Source organism: Anguilla anguilla, chromosome 18 (genome assembly GCF_013347855.1).
Source record: "Anguilla anguilla isolate fAngAng1 chromosome 18, fAngAng1.pri, whole genome shotgun sequence".
Taxonomy (NCBI): domain Eukaryota; kingdom Metazoa; phylum Chordata; class Actinopteri; order Anguilliformes; family Anguillidae; genus Anguilla; species Anguilla anguilla.
The window spans coordinates 6,064,459-6,084,337 of NC_049218.1; the positions used below are offsets into that span (position 1 = coordinate 6,064,459).

General features: G+C 45.0%; 1 protein-coding gene across 1 annotated transcript in view; it reads right to left on the reverse strand.

Annotated features, from left to right (window-relative positions):
* opn4a (opsin 4a (melanopsin)) overlaps nt 1-7,879 on the reverse strand; it is a 35,247-nt gene extending 27,368 nt beyond the window's left edge. Inside the window, exon 1 of the mRNA XM_035399730.1 lies at nt 7,380-7,879. Coding sequence (XP_035255621.1) covers nt 7,380-7,526 — 147 coding nt within the window. The 5' untranslated portion in view covers nt 7,527-7,879. The remainder of the gene's footprint in view (nt 1-7,379) is intronic.
* Between the last annotated feature and the right edge of the window lie 12,000 nt (nt 7,880-19,879).

Sequence of the window (19,879 nt, forward strand, 5' to 3'; positions counted from 1 at the left end):
CGTTCCCCCCCCGGCGGGGGGACAAGGACTCTGGGACACAGCAAATTAGCACATGGGGAGGCAGCCCCCCCCCCCCCCCTTCCCCCAGAAAAAAATGAATACATAAATAAATAAACAACCTAAACCCTGACCGTCCTGCTCCTGCCAGCAGTTGGGCAGCTGTTAAGATGAAGACAGACTGCTACAATATGGCTCTGGATTACAAGTTTGACATGCAGGGTCATTTGGTCCTGCCATGATTTAAACGAGGGTTGCAGGTACGCTGGCAGCTTAGGGGGGGGGGGGGGGTGTTTCCATATGCCGTTGCCGCAGGTAACAGATGGCTGTGTGTCCGTAGGGGGGCTTCCTGGCGCCGAGCCAAGCTCCGCCCCCTTCCTCAGAGCACATGACCCGGGTTTGTCGCTGGATTTTTACACGCCGCTCCGTCTTGTTTACATTCCTCTGGGTGGCTGCCCTGGTCGTTTTTTTTTTTTTTTTTTTTGGAAACGCACCCATTACCTGACATGCCTTGAGAGAATTGCTTATGATGAACTGCTCCCCGTTCGCACAGATGGGCTTCATCTTCCCTCCGACATGGTTTATGTATGCATTTACATAACTATATGTATGTATCTGCTGCATGTATGTATATATGCATGTACTTATGCACTGTGTGTGAATGAATGTATGCATTTATGCATATATTTATGTACTGTGTGTGAATGAATGTATGCATTTATGCATATATTTATGCACTGTGTGTGAATGAATGTATGCATTTATGCATATATTTATGCACTGTGTGTGAATGAATGTATGCATTTATGCATATATTTATGTACTGTGTGTGAATGAATGTATGCATTTATGCATATATTTATGTACTGTGTGTGAATGAATGTATGCATTTATGCATATATTTATGTACTGTGTGTGAATGAATGTATGCATTTATGCATATATTTATGTACTGTGTGTGAATGAATGTATGCATTTATGCATATATTTATGTAGTGTGTGAATGAATGTATGTATTTATGTATGTATTGCGCAAACTCTCAGCTTTAATTTGAGGGTATTTACATCCACATGGGGAGTGGTCTGTGCAGGAGTGGTCTGTGTCGGAAAAATTTATATGATCTGAAATAAGCATATCATGACTGCCTGAAGTCTGGGACTCACAGACATCACCATATGCTGGGTATCATCAATGGTGATTGCTCTGCCAAACCTGCGCTGCAGCCATCTCCAGCCCCTGTTTCCTGTTTCCTGTTTCCTGTTTCTTTTGCATTCAGTCTCGTCTTCGGCAAGCGAAAACTCCTGTTCGATTTGGTTTCAGGACGGGCGATCGACCGCAAAAGGCATAACCTACAAGGTCAGTGTTTGCATTAAATCTTTCCTGTACATTTAGCCTCAAGTGGAATTCTTTGAAGAGGGTGAATGTTGCTGGCTAGAATAACAAACAGCAGAACTACGTATGTGCATGTAGATGAAGTTTAGTACAGGCCCCACTGGAGACCCATACTAAACTTAACCGACTCTTAACCCTTCCCTTCAGAAGGTCCCACAGAGTGTTAAACTGCCATTGAAGAACCCTGCTGGGTGACTTGGTTGGCCAAAGAGTGTCTTTACTGATCTTGTCTGGTGCATTGGAACCAATGAAATACTCTCAAAAAGTGCAAAACCCGTCTTCTGGTCATATTGGCAGGCTCAGTTACACCAGGCAAGATCAACAGAGCACAGAAAAGTATTTGAATCCAAAACAAACACGTATCTGCTTACATGCATGATTGTGGGTTTTTCCTTTTTTTTGATTTTGGATCTTTTAATTGTTTTACAGTTCCATCTCCATGAAGGACAAACTGTTCTTCTACGAGTGTATGCTATGAAACACAACGCATGCCCGTTGTAGAGAGGAGGCATATCAGAGGTGTACTATATGTTCTGTATCATGTTGTCAACAAGATGCAGAGGATTTTGGCTGAGGGATCTGAAGCTGCAATTATTTAATTATTGACTGCAATTATTTTAGCACAGCTGCAACTCTCTCACATCTGTTTTGGTTAATATGAAAGAGTGTGTCGCGTGGCACATAAAGAGATCACCAATTCAAAAGCTCACGTTTGTATTAAAAAAAACTTCAATTTTACGAGCAAGTCAAATTAAATATTGATTGAATCAAGAGAACTTTGCTCACGCAATCACCCAGTTACCCACAGTTCCCTACTCACACAGCGATAAAACTGAACCAAAAGTATTCCATATAAACGCATTTTACCCATTCGCTGTCGCCTCAGGACAGAGCTTAAAAAAGCAAATTCCATTTTAGAGTGAAATTTGTGCTGTGCAGATTTCTCGCTTTTAAAAACCACATTACAATTTTTTTCAAACCCTTGTTAGAATGTCAGAACAGAGAGGAGAGAATATGTGCTCTTAATAAATAATTCCACGCAATTAGCCGCAATTCAAATTATCGCAACCTCGAGAAATACCCTGTGGCCTTTCCTTTCAGGCAAGATTACCTGAACGACGTCTTTACACAGGTAATAACCGATCTGCGTTGCCATGGACACCGGAGACAGTGAGGTCATACATCAATGGAATACGAACAAAGCACTCCAGTGACCATTATGACACCATTGAGCCCATGTCAACAAGCAAGCTTCTCCATATGAGATTTTAAATGGAGCAAGCCACTTCCAAAGCCACTGACGAGCTGAAAAAATTAATGACAGCTGTTTTAACGGAAGGTTCGACAGACGCTGTTCAATCGATGCCTGCTCTCCGGGCGGCCCCTGAACTAAATGTGAATGTAGAGACGTCCTATGCTCAGCTCAGGTGTGAGTTGGTCCACCTAGTTCCACGTAATTCATACGGTCTTCACGTTTCTCACAATGTAACACAACAGCAATGCAAAAATCAAATAAACAGTGCATGACAGACAGAAAACATCATGACATCATCACAGCGTGACATACACAGAGAGACAAGCACTCCCACATGTCTGTAGATTTGTAGCACTATGGGCGCAGTGGTCTGTAGATCTGTATGCACTATGGCACAGTGGTCTGTAGATCTGTAGCACTGAAGAACAGAGGTCTGTAGATGCAGCATTGCAGCACAGTGGTCAGGTGGGTGGACTTTTCTACCAAAGGTTGGGTTTGAATGCCAGGAAGGGGCGCTGTCATTGTACCATTTACCAAGAAGTATAAGTATAAGAAATCTAATTTCTTTGCCAAAATATCTGCCTCCAGGAAAGGTGTCTGCAATGGAGCAGGAAGACATAACACCATACAAGTAATCCAGTACTCCACAGATTTAAAGTGGAGAGGGGCCAGTGACCTGCCTGCCTCCTTTTTGGCTGGACCGCAACAGCGGGGCCAGCCCTACAAACGCGAATGTCTGTGACTGAGTGATGAAGTTACACCATTGGTCGGCCAAGTTATGAAGTTACACCATTGGTTGGCCGGTCCAGCCATATACTAGGTTTTGACCTGGTTATGTTAATAAAAGCAGAGTGCGGGGACATGGGAAGCAGAGAGCAGGAGGTGACTGGATTCTACAGGGAAACAGCCGATCAGCTCTCTCACATCGCACCTTCAACAGCAGAGGTCGCCCCCTGCTGTCCCAGCAGTGCCACTGCAATCCCCCGGAGCTCACACAATCTCTGCTGCCCGTAAGACGGTTGGGTTGTCGGTCGCTGGTTGAAATAGGCTCTGTTTTAAATGAAGGAATTACAGCGGATTATTTTTTCTTCTTTTTTTATATCTTGGCGAAGGCTGTTTCATGAATTGCATATCTGAGCTCACAGTGGACGAACATTTCGTTTATCTTTTTTTATGAATTAAAAATGAATGACTAACTTTGGTGCATGATCTCTTCTGCACTTTTGGTCATGGGGGAGGGGTCTTGAATTAGGATTTCTGATTAATGGGTTTCTGATGACACTTCATTGATCTTCTGTACAGCAGTTGAAGCACACTCACTCAACCATAATTTATTGCAATGTACTGGGGCTATTTGTATGCATGGATTTTTTTTTTGTTGCTACACTATAAATACTGCCGCCTATTTGTAAACATTGGATTATTTTTCTAAGAAAATTAACACGCAGCAGAACAGAGCAGAGCCAATCACAAATAGCCAGGCGGAAGCAGCTGTACCCTTAACATTAATGGGAACTACTTAAATGGAATTGAAACAGTCTCATCATCATGCTTCTGTTAACTGAAAATACATCAAGGACAAGGTAAGAGGAAAAATACATTCTGATTAATCAGACTCATGATGGAGCTTGTCAATGCAAATAGTCTGCTCCTCCAAACTAGAATCGAGGCTAAAACTCAATACATAAAGCATTGCAGACACGGTGCAGTGGTTTAGTCACTGTTCGACTCAAACATAAGAATGGGCAAGATGTATGATCTAAACATGGTGGTTCCAGCATCAGGGTCGACAACCATCCTGGGATTTTCACGCACTGCAGTCTCTAAGGTTCACAGAGAATGGAGCAATAAACTAAAAAAGGTCAGAGTAAAAAAAAAAAAAGAGGTCAGAGGAGAATGAGCAGACTCATTCGTGCTAACAGAAAGGCCACAAATGCTCAAATAACAAGCAGTGGTTTGCAGAAGGGCATCTCTGAATGCACAACGCGTCTAAACTTGAAGCGGATGGGCTACACGCAGTGGAAGATGAGGCCGGGTTCCACTCCTGTCAGCTAAGAACAGGAAGATGAGGCTACAGTGGGCACCTGGATCACCAAAACTGGATGACTGAATTTGGAAAAATGTTCAGGCCAGGTCTGACGCTGTCAATTTCTGCTGCGACATGCAGATAGTAGGGTCAGAATATCACATAAACCACATGCGTCCATGGATCCATCCTGCCTTGTGTCAACGGTATGTTTTCTTGCACACATTAGGCCCCTTAATACCAATTGAGAATAATCTGAATACCACAGCATACCTAAGTATTGTTGCTGACCATGTGGCCAAAAAAAATCTTCAGGAACTGTGTGATGCTATTAAGTCCACATAGACCAAAATCCCACAGGGATGTTTCCCACACCTTGTTGAACCCATGCTGCAAAGTCTTTCAACTTTTTGTTTGTTTTCTTTCAATCCCTGATTGGCTCTTATTAGTTTATCGCTCAATACAATAAATAATTTCAATGTTAGTAGAACTAATCTTTAAGATTTCAGGTATTGCTGGAATGTCTCCATTAATACAATAAGCAATCAGGAGTACACTGTTCTGTATTCAGCAAACACAATGGGCAAATTTTCCATCTTTACTCTGGCAGGTGCTATGTAATTACCCAGCATGTCAATCTTTGCTTGTCAGGTTCTGCCATTCGAAAATTCACCTTTACCTTGCAGGAAACATTTTTGAAGATAAAATGTGAAAATATATGAAATATTTGCTTTAAAAAAAAAAGTACAAACACATATGTTCCAGAAGAAACACTACTAAAAACATGCTTCTCAAAACCCTTTCATCAATAAACATTCCTGCTCTCATTTCACAATACATTACATTACATTACATTATAGGCATTTAGCAGACGCTCTTATCCAGAGCGACTTACACAACTTTTTACATAGCACTTTACATTGTATCCATTTATACAGCTGGATATATACTGAAGCAACGCAGGTTAAGTACCTTGCTCAAGGGTACAACGGCAGTGTCCTTACCCGGGATTCGAACCTGCGACCTTTCGGTTACGAGCGCAGTTCCTTACCCACTGTGCCACACTCCGTCCCAATACATTTTACCAGAGAAGGTCCTGGGTCAATCACATTCTTTGACACCACAGACCTAATGCCAATTTAACCAGGACCTTTCGCTGGCAAAAGTCACCGGCATACTACTGCTCTCTCACATTATCAGCGTTCCCTGAAGACTCGTAAGGTTATTTCTCTGGTACTTTTGTCCCCGCCAGTGACAGTGACAGTGTGACTGACAGCGAGATCGGGTGCGAGGCAAACTCAATCAGAGGACAATTTACAGAATGGCGGAACTGTTCCAGCGCCCCCCAAAACTCCCCCGCAGGAGGACGACTCTTCCTTATCGCGAGCCGCCGGCGTCTCAAGCGCAAAATAAAAAATATAAAAGTGAGGTGGCAGACCTCGAAAAAGTAATTACCACCTGTCACTCAACAATCACAAAGTAATACCTGTTTTTTTTTTCCCTCCGTCCATACTTTGCATGTAAATGCACAGAACTGAGTAAAAACCCCTTTCAGCAGCATCTGTGCTGAAGCTCACAACGGATGTTCATGATGAACATTTTGGACGTTCACAGCCCTTTCTTTGCCGGGCATGACTGTAGACAGGCCTGGTTTTAGTTCATTTTAATGTGATGTGATTTGATTGATGCTTTTATATCCAAAAAGGGGGATTAACAGAGTGATCTACTTTGAAGAGATTCTTCTTCAGGTCGAGTTCTGTTAGCAGATTCTGTACGGACGTCGGGAAGAATTTTTCTTTCCACGCAGAGAGTAGTCAATGTGTGGAACAGCCTGACAGGTCACGTAGTAGAGGCAGAAACTCTGGGGATTTTCAAGACCAGGCTTGATACAATGTTAGAGACTATCTAGTCTGCAGGCAATCAGAGCACTAGCTGCAATTTAGTCAGGAAAATGGTGAGCATTGTTGGGCTGAATGGCCTGCTCTCATCATTATGTTATGTCATGTTAACTACAGGCCGACTCAGTAACAATTAATAATGAGTACAATGAAGTAACACTCAATAACGATGCCTCGTTTCAAAATAACAATTAATCTCATAGTAAACAGCACGATCTTACAAGAAGGCTGGCATCTTCTATGTGTCAGGAAAAAAAAAAATAACACTCTCAATTTGAAAGAGAAATCACAAAAAGGCCTGTGTCACTAAGACGTCTATATCTCTCTCTCGAGCCACGGGGGCAAACAGATTGGGAAGAGCCCAAAACTACAATTTCGCCATTTTGAGTCTTTTTTTTTACGATTTCACGATTTTTACTTGGGCAAATTATGAAACGAATCATTGACTCTGGTGATGACTGACACAGCCGCTAAAAAAAAAAAAAAAAAAGCCAGAGGTGAATCCACAGTGCAGTACAGACCACAGGACAGACCAGACCGCCTCTGACTAATCACAAGCAGGAGACTCAAACTTGCTGGTGGAAAGAGTTGTCCATTATAACTGCACAGACTCAGAGACCTGCGTTCAGACTCAGGGACCTGGACGAGGTACACACACACACACACACACACACACACAGAGGCACGTACAGTACATGGCTGTGTGCGTGTCATGATAAAGGAACGGCATTATGAATGCAGCAGGAGAGTCAGCCATCCTGACCCCCACTCCCCCACCCCAAACACGCACCCACCCCCCGGGACACTCACGGAGGTGGTGATCGGGGGCAGGTCCACCAGCCGGTAGGCGCCCAGGATGGAGTCGTTCCAGGCGGAGAGGGACTCCACGACGCGGGTGCAGTTGGGGTCCTGGGAGGGACAGGAGATGCCCTTCCTCACTGGCTGTGCCGTGCTCATCCTCCTCCTCCTCCACAGCGAGCGGCTCTACCGCGCGAAACGGCTGGGCGATGGACGGAAAAGAAGAAAAAAAAAAGAGGGGGAAAAAAAAAAAGAGAAAAGAGAAATGCCAGACCGGTCCTGGGTCTGCGGTTCCACGAGACCCCAGGCGTTACTTCCCCCCCCCCTGCTGTGGAGCGAGAGTGAGGGAGAGAGAGAGGAGAGAGAGGAGAGAGAGAGAAGAGAGAGAAGAGAGAGACAGGAGGGAAAGCTTCCCTACTGCGCGCTGACAGAAAGTTGTCTGCTCCAAGGGAGCATGTGTGTATATGTATGTGCACGTCTGTGTGTGCGGAGAGAGAGAGAGAGAGAGAGAGAGAGAGAGAGAGAGAGAGAGAGAGAGCGCGCGCAAATCTGTGATGACTTAGCTGACTGAACTCTTCTAAGCCAATCATATCTCATCTTGTGAATGCATTCATATGTACACAATACGCACACACACACACACACATAAACAAACAAACAAACACAAGCACGCACAAACATGGGCAAACAATCAAAAAATGAGATGAGCTGTTAAGAACACCATTCTTACAGTATATTATTAAAACACAAATTAACATTACTTCTAATGCATATTGCTGTTTAATGGCTTTGCCACACAAAAAAATAAAAAAACTCAATCCACCTGCTCAATTGCAGAGCTTATTCAAAAAGCACATTTCAATACTTTTCATTACACATATCAAGTTAGTTTCCTCAAATCAGTTTTGTGCTGTGAAACCACAATTTACACAGTCAACACTGCGGCCTTAAAGAAATGTTAAAACTGAAAACTAAAGCATGCTGTTTGCAGCGGACAGGAATCATAAATTACATTTACATTACGGACCTTAGCAGGCACTATTACCCAGAGCGACTTTCACAGCTTTTGCAGTTCATACGTAGCATCCATTTAAACAGCTGGATATACCTTGCTCAAGGCTACAACAGCAGTGTCCTACCTGGGAATTGAACCTGCAACCTTTACGTTACAAGGTCAGTTTTTAAACCATTAAACAACACTGTCGCCCTTATCCAGCCAAACTAAAGCATTGCTCGCAGTACATCGATCCAGCCCACGGTCTTGAGTTGATTCCTGACAGACTCAGTTGCTAAGTCTTATCCTGCGTTCCCCATACTGTAGCTGTGGAAAAACACTAATACAAGAGAGCATAACAAAATGAGAAATAAAAAAAGAAAAAGCCAGCATTCTCATTCATAAACAGTTGGACACATTCTCCTATAAGTCCTGCAGTAAATAAAATGTATTCACTATAATATGTACCATATTAAAAAATTTTAAAAATTGAAAATGGAACAGTAAGTGTTGTACTCTCGTCTGCTCTGATGAAAATAAACACAAACACTGCGACAGGGCATCGACTAATTCAGTTCTGTTGCATAGTATTGAGCAATCTCCCGAGACAAACCAGCTTATTAGCATTTCTGTGGGATAATGCTACGGTCTACAGGTCACTGCAAACACCGACATTCAGACTTACAGTAGCTACAAAGGTTCACAATCCAAATGGCAGCCTCCAAACCTTTCATTATTTGTGTGTAACTCTGAGTTCAAACCCCCACTAGAGAATGAGAGGCTAGTCATCACCAAGTACTGGTTTTTCTCTTTTCAAAATATTATATTCAATACAGCATGAAAACATTGAAGGTTCTCAGCCCCGTGAGAGAGAATGAGAAAGTCGCACGGAGAGGAAATATTCTGCTGTGAGAGACATGAAGAACAAGTCGATGCTCTGAAAAACATGTTGGGGGGGGGGGGGGGGGGGGGAGAATCAATAGATGTTTTAAAATGGCAATGGCCTCCACAGCCTTTGAGGAATAGGCAGATCATTTTATGTCTTTTTCTGTAATATTATTCAGATTGTCCTCATTTATACGGATTAAGAAGACTGCAAGTAGTACTAGTTCGTGGTCTTTGTGATCATATAAATCACAGCACAAAGCTTAAAGTGAAGTAAGTGAAGTAATGGGGGGATAAAAACTCTCAGAAACTGATGTAAATTTAAGAGCTCAGCACCAGAATAGGCTGAAATTGGTCAAGCCTGTAAAAAAACAAAACAAAAAAAAAACAAAACAGAGTAGCCTTTGTGTTTAAAGTGAAAGACTGTGGTCTCTGATCCAAAATGACCTGCAGAAGCTTGTTTTGCAAAACGATCAATCCTGAAGCAGGTCATTGGCTACCTTTGGGGGGGAAAGGCACAGATGTCCACTAATCCATGGCATAGTTTAAATAGGAGGTACTGGAATTGATTCACAACCAAATTATTCCTGCCCCCAAACCAATTTTTGGTGGGTGGGAGTTTGCCTCAGGGTGTGACCCAAAGGATCTTTAACAGGTCAAAACATGTTATTTTCCCTCAGCCCGTGGCTGCGGTGTTCCTCGTAATGAGCATCGAGCGATAACGGACCGAGTTATTCTAATGCTGAGGTGTAAGTGCTTTGCTTCACTGGCTCTGCTGATTGGCTGCATTGAATTCGCCGACCCGGGCGTACCACCAAAGCTGGAAACGCCTCATTAATCTTCAGACAAGGGATTACACCGCCACCGCACCTCCCCCGCCACCGCGCCTCCCCCGCCACCGCGCCTCCCTCGCCACCGCGCCACCGCACCTCCCCCGCCACCGCGCCTCCCTCGCCACCGCGCCTCCCTCGCCACCGCGCCTCCCTCGCCACCGCGCCTCCTTCGCCACCGCGCCTCCCTCGCCACCGCGCCTCCCTCGCCACCGCGCCTCCCCCGCCACCGCGCCTCCCTCGCCACTGCGCCTCCCTCACCACTGCATCGCCCTCGCCACCGCGCCTCCCTCGCCACTGCGCCTCCCTCACCACTGCGCCTCCCTCACCACCCACGCCACTGCGCCTCCCTCACCACCGCGCCTCCCTCGCCACCCACGCCACTGCGCCTCCCTCACCACCGCGCCTCCCTCACCACCGCGCCTCCCTCACCACTGCGTCTCCCTCGCCACCGCGCCTCCCTCGCCACCGCGCCTCCCTCACCACCCACGCCACTGCGCCTCCCTCACCACCGCGCCTCCCTCACCACCGCGCCTCCCTCGCCACCGCGCCTCCCTCACCACTGCGCCTCCCTCGCCACCGCGCCTCCCTCACCACCCACGCCACTGCGCCTCCCTCACCACCGCGCCTCCCTCGCCACCCACGCCACTGCGCCTCCCTCACCACCGCGCCTCCCTCACCACCGCGCCTCCCTCGCCACTGCGCCTCCCTCGCCACCGCGCCTCCCTCACCACTGCGCCTCCCTCGCCCGTTAAGCCGTCTCTCGCCAACCCGGCTTGCCCCATCTCTCTCACCGAGGCCCGGGCTTCTCACCGTGGGGGCACTGTAGATCCCTGCCGGGGGCCCCCTCTGCCCACGCCTCCTCCCGTCCCGATGGTGGAACAGCCTTCCAAATTCAGCCTGGAAGGCAGATTCACGGGCTGTTTCGGCCCTTCAAGCTTCCCCATCTCTCACGCTGGTTGCGTTAGCGCGTTAGCGCATTAGTGCACCGCGGCTCCGTTTCGGTATGGGCCGCAGGCGGGCCAGACGAGGACCGCGCGTCCGTTTCTGAGTTTTCACGCCAACCTCTGGCCTTAAGTGCTCAATTAGCATCCCACAATTACGCCACCTGACATTTCGGCTCAAATTTTTATGATAAGTGCAGGAATGAGAGCCGAAGACTCTCCCCATACGTCCCCATACGAAAGGCTTTTTTTTTTTTTACTGTGAGCTAATCAACGAGTGAACCAGCGCTGGCGTAAACAACCCAATCAGCTCATTCATCCAGGGTAATTGGTGGAAATAAAAACCTGCACTCACACCTGCCCTCCAGGACCAGAATCCCCCGCCCCCTGCGTATACAGCTATTATATTATATTTTTCCCAGCTGACCTGCAATGGGGAGACGACAGATTTTTTTTTTCATTTCTTGTGATTGTTTTAACTTTTTTGCGGAGTGGGAAGAGATGGGGGGTGGGGGTAGGGGGGAGGGTTGAACACACTCCTGGCACCTGCACGCCCAATCAGAGCAAAGCATCGGCATGAGTCATCCCCGAGCGGCGATGTCCAGACCTCGCTGACAGACTCTCGCCGCTCAGCTCTCCAGAGGCTCCGTCTGAATTCCACACCACCTCCTCCTCCTCCTCCTCCTCCTCCTCCTCGCCCCTCTGCACCGCCTCAGCCCTCCGCATGCTCTCTCTCTCTCTGTGGACTGAGGGGAGCCTAACAAACAATCGCATAGCCTTCCCGTTTCTCCTCACTCTAGCCTCTGAATTCTACCTCACCTCCTCCTAATCCTCATCACTCCTCTGCATGGTCTCAGCCCTCTGCACGCTCTCTCTCTCGACAGGGGAGAGCTCATCAAACAGTTGCATAAACTTCTCATTTCTCCTCACTCAAGCCTCTGAATTCTACCTCACCTCCTCCTCCTCCTCCTCATCGCTCCTCTGCACCATCTCAGCCCTCTGCACGCTCTCTCTCTCTCTCTCTCTTGACTGGGGAGAGCTCATCATACAGTTGCATAAACTTCTCGTTTCTCCTCACTCAAGCCACATGCATAAAGCAGTCAGTGAGGCTGTTGCTCTACTTACCCACGGTTTCACCTTTGCGGGAGGCGCAGTTGTTCAGGTATCCTGCTGGAAAAAAAGCAGAAAACAATTTCCCAGGGTCAACGAAGAAAGAAGACATGAAAGAACACCCAAGGTCTCGTTTTCTATTCAGTCGGCAATTACAATCAGGACAGTCTACGTCTATAAGCCGAGAAATGGTTTCCAGGGGTGAAGTACAATCAACATTCTTTGTCTTAAAACAAATAAAACTGAGGAAGAATTTGTATCAAGTAGCACTTTGCACAACAATGAACTGCTATTTGCATACAAATTGAAAGAAATGCTGTGTCATTATTCTGCAGTGGAACTGTAGTGTATCATGGTCCTGTACTGAGCATTATTTATATGTATATGCATATATAGTTCTGTTATTTGTTATTCTAGTCAACAGTATTCACCCTCTCAAAGGAATTCCACTTAAGACTGAGCAGGCATGAAAGATTTTATGCAAAACCGACCTTTTAGGACTTTTCTGGTCAGATATGTTCGTGAGCCGAACGACCAATTCAAAAAGGCGCATTAATTACATAATAAAACTGAAACACTATGTCAAACAGACATTCTTGTTTGAATGGTAAATCATTTCCGCAAATATCTGAAATTTTAATTTCATTAACCGTGTCCTTTAAAAACCATTTAATTAAGAGTCACTTGTCCCCTGGGCAGTATTGATCAATCGATTTACGGAACTGACCGATATGAATTGATTGCCTCTTGAAAAAGGTCTTTGGTCTTTTTCCGTCTTTTTAAAAGGTGGCCCTGCTGTTTATTCCGTATGCTGATCCACAGTCTGATGCACAGACAGGATGTGCAGACAGGTGAATGGGGGGGAAGGAAACAGATGGGGTCTCTGAGCTGGGACGGGGGGGGGGGGGGGGGGGCTTAGGGGGGCTGTGACTGCTCATGCGGAGGGAAGGGTTAAGACAGCATGGCAACACCAGAGGGCCAGGATTTCTCTCCAAGCCCACGCCAGCGAAGGTAACCATTTTTGGGCTTCTCAGCAGAAATAATGACGTCATAGACCCGCAACCACAAAAAAGGGACAGTGCTGTAATGTTTGAAGAAGCTCCCTCAAAACCCTAAAATGCTGATCGTGGTTTGCATTATGGAAAGTGGGAAACTGTCATCCATGCTACATATTATAGCAAGTTATTTTGAGAATTTTAGAAATAATTCCATACGTCAAAAGTTCTCAGATGATTTGCGAAATGTGATAATTTTGTGTTCTAACCTTGATGCTGTAATCTAACAAATTCTACAGACACTACGAGGAGTGCATCTTTTGCATCACAAAGCCGGAGACTTGGCACCTGCGAAATCTTGTGCTTTCCCAGGATCCATTGCACCAGAGGCCGATCAGGAAGTGATATGATTGGCCTTCCATCTCGTCCATTGGAAATAGCAGCATCTTGTCGTCCATTTATATACTGTCAATGGGTAACACAGAGAATGGTCTAACTGTCTGAACTGGGGGGTGGGAGGGAGGTAGGTAGGTAGGTGGCCACCCCCCCCCCCCCCAGCACAATGGCACCCCCCCCCCCCCCCCCAGCACAATGGTCTTGCAGTGATACTGTAGGAAAGACGGGGGGGGGGGGGCATGGTATCGTTTTCACTGGATCTGGATGATAAATTGATAAATACTTTTTAAGATTGACTTATTTTTTGGCTTTTCCAGTGCATGCCAGGTGGTGACCTCGGGTGGGGGAGAAGGTAAAGTTTTAGGGCTGAATGACTGGAAAACTGGTTTAAAACACACAGGTGCTCCACCAATCATGGAGCACATTGCTAACAACTAATATAACAACGGCGACAGCGATTGGTGGATACTTTCTGGCTTCCTGTGGATGTTATCCAGGAAGCACTATCCACCAACCACCATCAGCGTTACCCTATTGGTTGTTACCAACGTGCTCAGTGAATGGGCGGAGCTGCTCTGTGTTTTCTAGGTGACATCTCAACTTTCTTTTCCCTAATTGATCATAGCTGCTAGAATCCAGAAACCTGTGAGAAAGAGCCCGGGGAGACCACCAGTGCTTCAGCTCAGGACTTCTGCTTGACCGAGGCTCAGACGGCCTTTCCCACCATGGGGCCCGATGGCCTTGCTGCCCCCAATGGTGCCGGTCCATCTCCACCGCGCGTATTCTGACCTAATTTTTCTTGTTCATCTATCCACATTCGTCTTATTTTGCACTGGACTTTCCTCTTGGACCGTTAAAATCTTACATCCACGGATGTATGTAATGTTCTATGGGGTGGGGGTTGTGTGTTATGTGGTTTTTTATTTATTATTATGTGTCTTGACCATTTTGCTGTGATTGTTTGCTGTTCTGTCATGAGCACACTTGAATCACACACCTCTGGATGACCCCTGGATGAACCACCAACAAAGTTATCCAGTGAGAAAATGAGACAAGAGACAAACCAGTCTGCTAAAGAGGTCAAGCCAAAAGGTACTGTAGAGTAAGAGTGTGTTGTGTAAAGGATATTACTTGCTTACTTATCATTTTGTAATGCTGGATGGACCCAAGAAAGTGATAAATGTGTCCTGCAAGATCAATTAACTCTGTGTGCTGTTAGAACATCCAGCTAATCAAGAAAACTGAGAAAAAAACATAAACATATCAATATTCAGGGCAGAGTTTTTTCCAATTAATTATTGGTGAATAGTCATCCATTTTGAATAAAGTGCAAGATTTCAGTCAATATGATCCACTACGGTTCCATTAATGTCTGCAAAAGCACTGGAAAACACAGCCTACACTCGCAGATGGAGTTCATCCACAGATCACTGCCCAGCTGTTTTGCTTTCATTAAAGGGCATACAGTAGAGAAGCTGTGTACTACAGATGGAGAGACTTTAGATGGGAAGGCGGCCGGGGTCAGACCCCCACAGGCTGTCCACGCATTATCCAGGCGTCCTTCAAATCAGGCCGATAAGGACCAGATGTGGTCGGGGTGGCTGGTTTTGGAGGGAGCTTACCGCCATTTTATCGCCTCAACCTGAGTGGCTTTAGACCTGGGAGATCTCTATCAGTACCCTCAGACTAAACATCTGTTGCTGCACGGCTAACCGTACAAGAATCCGTAACACTGCTATATTACTGGAATGGGGGAGGGTGGCAGTTGACATGTTACCTAAAGGAAATGACGTTTTTTTTTTTTTTTAATTATAACTGTCTTCTGAGCTGATCAAAGTGTATTAACGCCATCCACGTATTTCCATCCTTCCGAGTACCTTGTAGAGCGGGAACAGGATATGACATCATAGACTTCATAGAACAGGATATGAGGTGGATGGTAAAGACTTTCAAAATGGGGGATAGAGTTCGATTTGGTTCAAAACAGTAAAAGCTGCTTTCACACGCCTGTTTGCCATATTGACTTCCAGCAATACTAATGGCTTCTCCTGTTCATACAACTAAGGACTAATCCGTTATTTTAATATTTTGACAGTGTTCACAACTGATGATACCAGTAGTCGGAGCAAAGTGGCGGTCCAATAGGGGTAATATTTTTGCAGCTCACACTCTTGTCTATGCGTAATAACCCAGATGGCTATTAGTCCATAAATGCCTTTTTTTCCCCCTCCAACATCAACCTCTCACCATCTATATCGTGTTTCCTAAATCCAGCTAAACGAGCCAAAGGTGAAAATTGCCTTAATGAAAGCATATATCTGGGGAACAGTAAAATTTCTTGTATTTGACGAAGGGGAACACACACCAGAGAAGGGTACTTTTGTGAGGTCATTCAAACAAAGTTCTAGCCAAAATACTCACGACTGAATGAGAACATAATTGGAAACAAAAATAATTTCAACCTCAAAATAGTCCAAAGGTCCAAAGGATGACAAGCACAGCAAATACTGGATTAAAGCCGTAACACTTTGTATTATGCAACCGCATACCAGTGCAAACACAGTATGTACTAGAAAAAACTTTAGCAACTGTATGATAACAAATTGCTAAATGGCTAACACATGTTAAACGGAGATGAGCGGTTTTACTAATTACAGTTTATCACTGTGACCCTCGGCATCAATTTCCTTTAATGTCCACTCCCCCTTTCCCCAAAGTCAAACCCCAAATCTTCACCTGCTGCCTCATATTACACTACAAATAAATCGTAACCCTTTACGTAACTTCATAGTGCAGTTGTAAAAACGGTCAATTTCACAGCATTTGTCTCTTTAACTACAGCGTATTACCACAGGAAAATAACCGAATATAATTTCTACGGAAAATAACCGACAAATAATACCATACCAGCTTCCAGGGCGAAAAAACGCATCATGAGAACACAACACTATGAAAACGAACCAACAGAAGGATGTTTTTTATTATGTTTAATTTACTGTACCAGAGAATTCGGAGGAACAGAATGACACCGGCTGCGTGGAAGCCCGTTTAATCTCCAGAAACAGAACATCACAAGACGGATAAGGACAGACCTCCGTAAACAGTGGAGGATACTGTTCATAATCCCCGGTTTTCTCTGAACGCCAGGTGTCTTTCATTACCGGCGTCCGATTCGAGCAACGACCCCATGGCGTTCAGAAAATCCTTACAAACCACACATGAAGAATGCCGCTTCATGGGGGGGGGGGGGGGGGGTTGCTTGAAGAACACAACTCCGATTCACCAAGTAGATTCATGGATATAAAAAGCACAGCACATTATTAGCAATGATATCTCAGCCACCAGCATCACAGACATTGCATTCGCTGGTAAGATATCACACTCCTCGCACTCTGTGGTCCAGTGCCCAGACCAGAGCTTCTCTTCATCTATGTTATGACCGCACAGGAAGCTAAGGCAGTGTAGCAAGCATGCAGTTATGCTGGGAGGAGCAGATCAGTTTTAGCCAGCCGTGGTGTTCAGTGTAAAATATGTAATCTTCACACACAGGGAGTGAACTGTACATTATGATAAGAGCAGAATATTATCAAAGGCCAAGATGAATGCATGCAGGGCTGCCCCTGACATTTTTGGGGGCCCTATACTAAAAGTTTATACGGGGCACTCCCAAAGTGGGGGTATAGATTGCACTCACAGACAGACATTTTGGTCATGAAAGGAAAGCAGAGGGAATTCAATAACAGACAGGGGTAGGTAGGCGAGGGGGTAGGTGGGGGGGGGGGGGGGGGGAATTGTTGTCGCGGACTGAGAAAAGGGTGGTTAGTGATCGCGGAACAGGGAATGGGGGCGGGGGGGGGGATTGGGGGGGGGGGCGGGAACTTCGATTCTCTCTTGGCCTTCCCCATCAGGAGATTCCAGAGACTCAACATTAGCAATAACTATCTCCAAAAAGGCAGGATATTTTTCATTTAGATTGTCTATGGCAATTGAAAAAAGTTCTTACTGAAGCATTTTTTTGGGGGGAACTTGGATTCTCTCTTGGCCTTCCCCATCAGGAGATTCCAGAGACTCAACAATAGCAATAACTATCTCAAAAAAGGCAGGATATTTTTCATTTAGATTGTCTATGGCAATTGAAAAAAGTTCTTACTGAAGCATATTTTTTTGTAGTGCAAGCAAAAAAAAAAAAAAAAAAAAACAACAAAAAAAACCCACTGCTAGTTGAATGTCTCAGGGGTCAAACCTCATACTGAAAAAACTTCTCATGTCATCCTGTTGCCAATACAAGAGAAATAGAGTCCAACAGATAATAAGTTAAGATGTGCAACACTCTGTGTCTGTTCTCTTTACTCTGAAGGCCAATGAATATTGTTACTGCTATAGACTGACTAACACTACTCTGTGTGTGTGTGTGTCTGTGTGTGCGTGTGTTTGTGTGTGTGCGTGTGTGTCTGTGCGTGTGTGTGTTTGTGTCTGTGTCTGTGTGTGTGTGCGTGTGTGTGACTTCGTAATCCGTTATGATGTTAAAAAAGATGTTATAAATATGTTATAAGTATGTTATAAGTATCTACTTTTGACAGCTGGCACCAAATATTTTCATGGGCATGGTTTATTTTTATGCATGTTAAAAATAAAGCCAAGTTCACAAAGCTATGTCACTAAGCACTGCAAACAACTGCAAACAATTATATAATAATTAATTATATAACAATCATAAACAATCGCAGTGCTTGTTACTTTATGTCCTTAAGGAATAAGCACTGCAATTGTTGATTAATGGTTTATAAAGTGCTAATGTGGACAGTGCTTAATTGCATGGCAAACTTACCAAATGTTTTCTGATGGCAGCCTGTCCATTTGATTCCTTGCCAGTTTGTTTAAAATTAGCTTTGCTTAACATGGGGAAAGGGTGCAAAATTATTTTACATCATATTTTAACAGGTTCCCTCTTCTGTAAAGAAATCTAAATAGTATGCACCTGAAAATGCTGACACACAAAGTTTTTTCCTGGAAATATCATGCTATGGAAAATACCTCCTGGCAACAGTTCATATCGGACGCGAAGTTTGTGTAGCACTAAAGTAAAGCGCGATTATATAATGCCAGATCCCTGCAAGTGTGCATGAGGCCAAAGGCTTATGGGAGTAAATCATTATTGGCAACAATGGGATTTATTTCCAAAGACACCTGGCAGACAGGCATATGCTAAACCCTTTATTAAATTTTTTTTTTTTTTTTTTTTTTTTTTTTTTAAAGTAATAAGATTCTGCTGAACTCCAAGCTGGGCGATAAGGTATAAGTCTGGATTTACCCCGTCCTGTGAATCAGTCACAGATCAGATATTAATAAAAAAACTCCGGATATTCAGCAACAATACCGTGAAATTGCAACGGGAAAAGAAAACCGAAGCCAAATATGAAAATCACAGAGAGAGAGAGAGAGAAATCACAGGGTGCTGTGCTCCCGACCTGCTCGGTGAAAAGCTGCACAGCTGGGCCCACAGGCCTCCTCCTCTTGTGTTGTGATTGAGTCCCGCTCTACATAATTACCTGCAGCAGGGAGATGGGTGTTGTGGCACAACACACGTGTGCTAATACAATGTGCACAGTACCGTGTGCACAGCCCAGCGACATGCCCAAGTGCGACACTGTCACACAGTCATAACCAGTTTCACAACAGACTCTGCAAGGAAACGCCTGGGTGTCCTAATCAATGCCTAGGTTGGGGGACAGGAAAGGGACTTTGGAAACTAAAAGAGATGGTCTTTATACTATATAACAAGCATGAGCTTTCCAAGATTTTACCAAACATCTCACCCAAGTGGCTGGGGGAAATTTTTGACCACTATTCACTCCTTAAACAATTGGCCATGTATGCTTGATTACAGGAAGTGAACAGAAATAAATGCAAAAGTCAACGCAATGTCGCTTGATAGGGTGGGTCAACCGCTACGTGCGGCCGGGATGGAGTGCATTCGCAGTGACACGGGTCTGCCAGCATCTAGAATTCCGCAGGAGGAATGCCACAGAGCTCCGCCACTAGACAGCAGATCAATACGCTTAGTTCAAATAAGCGGAAACAACCGTCGCAAGCATCTCTTCAAAAAAAATGTAATAAAGTCCATTAAAAGATCAGATCTGTGTTCAGATCTTTTGACTGAGAAAGACATGACATGGGATCACTCAGTACCAATATGAGATCATGTACGTCCTTTGACTGACAGACTCCTGACGGACCCTTCCCGCAGACATTTCTCTTCTCATATTGCTTTACAGAGGATGAACGCTGAAGCACATGTGCTGTTGTCCCCAGGAGAACGTCTCATTTTCTTTTCAGAACCATATGAAAAAATCAGGGC